Source organism: Nicotiana tabacum, chromosome 18 (genome assembly GCF_000715075.1).
Source record: "Nicotiana tabacum cultivar K326 chromosome 18, ASM71507v2, whole genome shotgun sequence".
Lineage (NCBI taxonomy): Eukaryota > Viridiplantae > Streptophyta > Magnoliopsida > Solanales > Solanaceae > Nicotiana > Nicotiana tabacum.
The window spans coordinates 104,973,876-104,977,381 of record NC_134097.1 but is presented as its reverse complement, the minus strand read 5'-3'; the positions used below and the strand labels follow the sequence as shown (position 1 = coordinate 104,977,381).

General features: G+C 33.2%; 1 protein-coding gene across 1 annotated transcript; it reads left to right on the top strand.

Moving 5' to 3' along the window:
• Positions 1–2,199: 2,199 nt before the first annotated feature.
• LOC142172612 (secreted RxLR effector protein 161-like) lies at positions 2,200–3,041 on the top strand. The gene is made up of 2 exons (XM_075236275.1): positions 2,200–2,295; positions 2,799–3,041. The coding sequence occupies exons 1-2, from the start codon at positions 2,200–2,202 to the stop codon at positions 3,039–3,041; spliced, it is 339 nt and encodes a 112-aa protein (XP_075092376.1).
• Positions 3,042–3,506: the final 465 nt, after the last annotated feature.

Sequence of the window (3,506 nt, the reverse complement as noted above, 5' to 3'; positions counted from 1 at the left end):
CAAACACACATTGATAACAGTGAAAGGCACTTTAACCCAAACTTATGAAATTCTTCTAAAATGCTAACTTTCACAATATGCGCCGAAATGCTCCTGGGCCATCCAAAATCCGATCCGGACATACGACTAAGTCCAAAATCATCATACGATCCTGCTGGAACCTCCAAATCATGATTCTGAGGTCTTTTACTCAAAAATCCAATCTTATTCAATTCTTTCGAATCAAATTTAATAGAAGTTCCTAATAATACTTGGTGGCTTGATTCTGGTGCAACTGCTCATATATCTACTACATTGCAGGGATTCCTTACGATCCAAACTACAAATCCAAATAAGGATTTCTTGTTCATGGAAAATCATATGAAGGCTCCAATTGAAGGCATAGGGACTTATCATTTGATCATGGAGACTGGACGTCACCTTGATCTATTATAGACTCTTTATGTACCTTCAGTTTCTATGAATTTGATTTCTCTTTCAAGAATTGATGTTTCTAGATTTGATTTAAAGTTTAGAAATAGATGTTTTAATTTATATAAGAATGTTGTTTCTTATGGTTCTGGTATTCTTAGTGATGGTTTATATAAATTGAAATTCGACATTATTTTCCTGAATCCCTTCTTACTGTACAACATAATGTTGGAATTAAACGTAATTCACTAGATAAAAGTTTTGCTTACTTGTGGCATAGACGTTTGGGTCATATATCCAAGAAAAGGTTAGAAAGATTAGTAAAGAATGAGATTCTTTTGAATTTGAATTTTACTGATAGTAATATATGTTTGGATTGCATTAAAGAAAAGGAAACTAAACATAGTAAGAAAGGTGCCACAAGAAGCACCCAGCTTCTTAAAATTACACATACCGATATTTGTGGACCCTTTGATGTTTCATCTTTTGGTGGAGAAAAATATTTTATCACTTTTTTCGATAATTTTCACGTTATGGATACATCTATTATTTGAAAGAAAAATCTTAAGCAATAGATGCTCTCAAAATGATTGTTAATTAGGTTGAAAGGTAAATAGATATAAAGATAAAAATCATTAGGTCAGATAGAGGTGTGAATATTGTGAAAAATATAATGAATCAGGACAATCTCCAGATCCATTTGCAAAGTTCCTCGAGGAGCGTGGCATATGTGCACAGTATACTATGCCAGAAAAGCCTCAACAAAATGGTGTTGCAGAAAGGCGTAATCGAACACTTATGGATATGGTTAGGAGCATGATGAGTAATTCCTCATTACCCAAATTATTGTGGATGTATGCTCTTAGAAATGTTGTATATTTATTAAATAGGGTTCCTACTAAGGCATTTCTAAAGACTCCTTTTGAACTGTTGACGGGAAGAAAACCTAGTTTAAGGCACACGCATGTTTGGGTATGCCTAGCGGAAACTAGAGGTTATAATCCACAAGAAAAAAAATTAGATTCTTGAACAGTAAGTGATTACTTTATTAGTTACCCAAAGAAATCTAAAGGGTATGTTTTTTACTATCCAAACCATAGTTCGAGAATTATTGAAATCGATAATGCAAGATTCATTGAGAAATGGTAAAGTTAGTGGAAGTGCTACAAAACAAAGTGTGGAAATAAAAGAGGTGAGAGTCAATGTGCCATTACCTACAAATGTGCCAACTTCCATACAAATATCAAATATTGTTTCAGTTGTTGAAGAACATTTTAACAATACCGAGCAGTATTTGGATGAAACACTTCATGAAGAACCTAACTCACAAATATCTTATACAAATGAACCACAAGAAATGTCATTAAGAAAATCTCAAAGAGTAAGAAAATCGGATATTTCAGATGATTACGTAGTTTATTTACAAGAGTCACATTTTGACATATGTCTTAATAAGGATCCGGTTTCATATTCACAAGCCATAGAAAGTAATGAGTCTGATAAATGGATTGATGCCATGAAGGAAGGGTTAAAATCCATGGAATACAATAAAGCCTGGGATCTCGTTGAATTGCCAGAAAGTTCTAAAAGAATCGAGTGTAGATGGGTTTTTAAGACCAAACACGATTCAAATGGCAATATTAAACGATATAAAACCAGACTTGTTGCCAAGGTTATACTCAAAAAGGAGGCATTGATTTTAAAGAGACTTTTTTACCGGTCTCAAAGAAAGACTCGTTAAGAATTGTTATGGCTTTGGTGGCTCATTATAATTTAGAATTACATAAAATGGATGTAAAAGTTGTCTTTATTAATGGAGACCTCGAGGAGGAAGTTTATATGGATCAATTAGAGGGTTTCGAAACTAAAGGAAAAGGTCAAATGGTATGTAAACTGAAGAAGTCAATATATGGACTTAAACAAGCCTCACGACAATGGTATATAATGTTTAACGATACCATAACATCTTTTGGATTTGTGAAAAATTATGTTGGTCAGTGTATATACCAAAAGATCAGTGGGAGCAAGTTTATATTCTTAGTCCTATATGTTGACGACATTTTACTTGCTGCTAATGATTTAGGTGTATTGCGTGAGACTAAAGATTTTCTCTCTAAGAATTTTGAAATGAAAGATATGGGTGAGGCATCCTATGTGATAGGAATAGAAATATTTCATGATAGATCACAAAGATTATTGGGATTGTCTCAAAAAGGCTATATCGAAAGAGTTCTATAGAGATTTAACATGCACAATTGTTTAGTAAAAATTGTTCCAATTCAAAAGGGGACAAATTTAGTCTCGTACAATGCCCTAAGAATGATAAAGAACGAAAAAAAGAATCAATTTCTTACTCTTCTATTATTGATAGTCTGATGTATGCTCAGACTTGCACAAGATCGGATATTAGTTTTGCGATCGAAATGCTGGGAAGATATCAGATTAACCCAGAAAATGATCACTGGAAAGCTGCAAAGAAAGTTTTGAGGTACCTAAAAGGAACGAAGGACTACATGCTCATGTATAAGAGATCCAGGCATTTGGAAGTTGTTGGATACTCGAATTCAGATTTCGCTGGATGTATTGACACTAGAAAATCCACGTTTGGTTATTTGTTCCAATTAGCTTAAGGAGCAATATCATGGAAGAGTGCCAACAGTTTGTCATTGCTACATCCACGATGGACGTAGAATTTGTGGCATGTTTTGAAGACACAATTCACACATTATGGCTGCGAAACTTTATTTCATGACTTGGGGTTGTCGACACCATTACCAAGCCACTGAAAATTTACTGTGAAAATTCTGCATGAGTATTCTTCTCCAAGAACGATAAGTACTCCAAAGGTGCCAAACATATGGAATTAAGTGCATAGTTAAATTTATTTGTTCTATAGTTAAGTGCATAATATAAATTAGAAAGGAAAAAATAATATTAAAAATTAAAAAAAAAAGATAAAAAAATTGATAATTTAGATAGTCAAATAGATATTTGGCCAGCAAAAGTTTGAGAAATTTGCTTGAGTGACCTTATGAGTGCTATATGTAGGCATAGTTAAGTGACTTTTTTGTTAGAGCAAACGAACAATAACTTTA

Bases quoted from the DNA above. Each gene is read 5' to 3' on its own strand.
- LOC142172612 (XM_075236275.1), top strand. From the start codon at position 2,200: ATGGATGTAAAAGTTGTCTTTATTAATGGAGACCTCGAGGAGGAAGTT. The intron at 2,296-2,798 runs GTATGTAAACTG...ATGTATGCTCAG, and splicing joins CTAAAGGAAAAGGTCAAATG to ACTTGCACAAGATCGGATAT.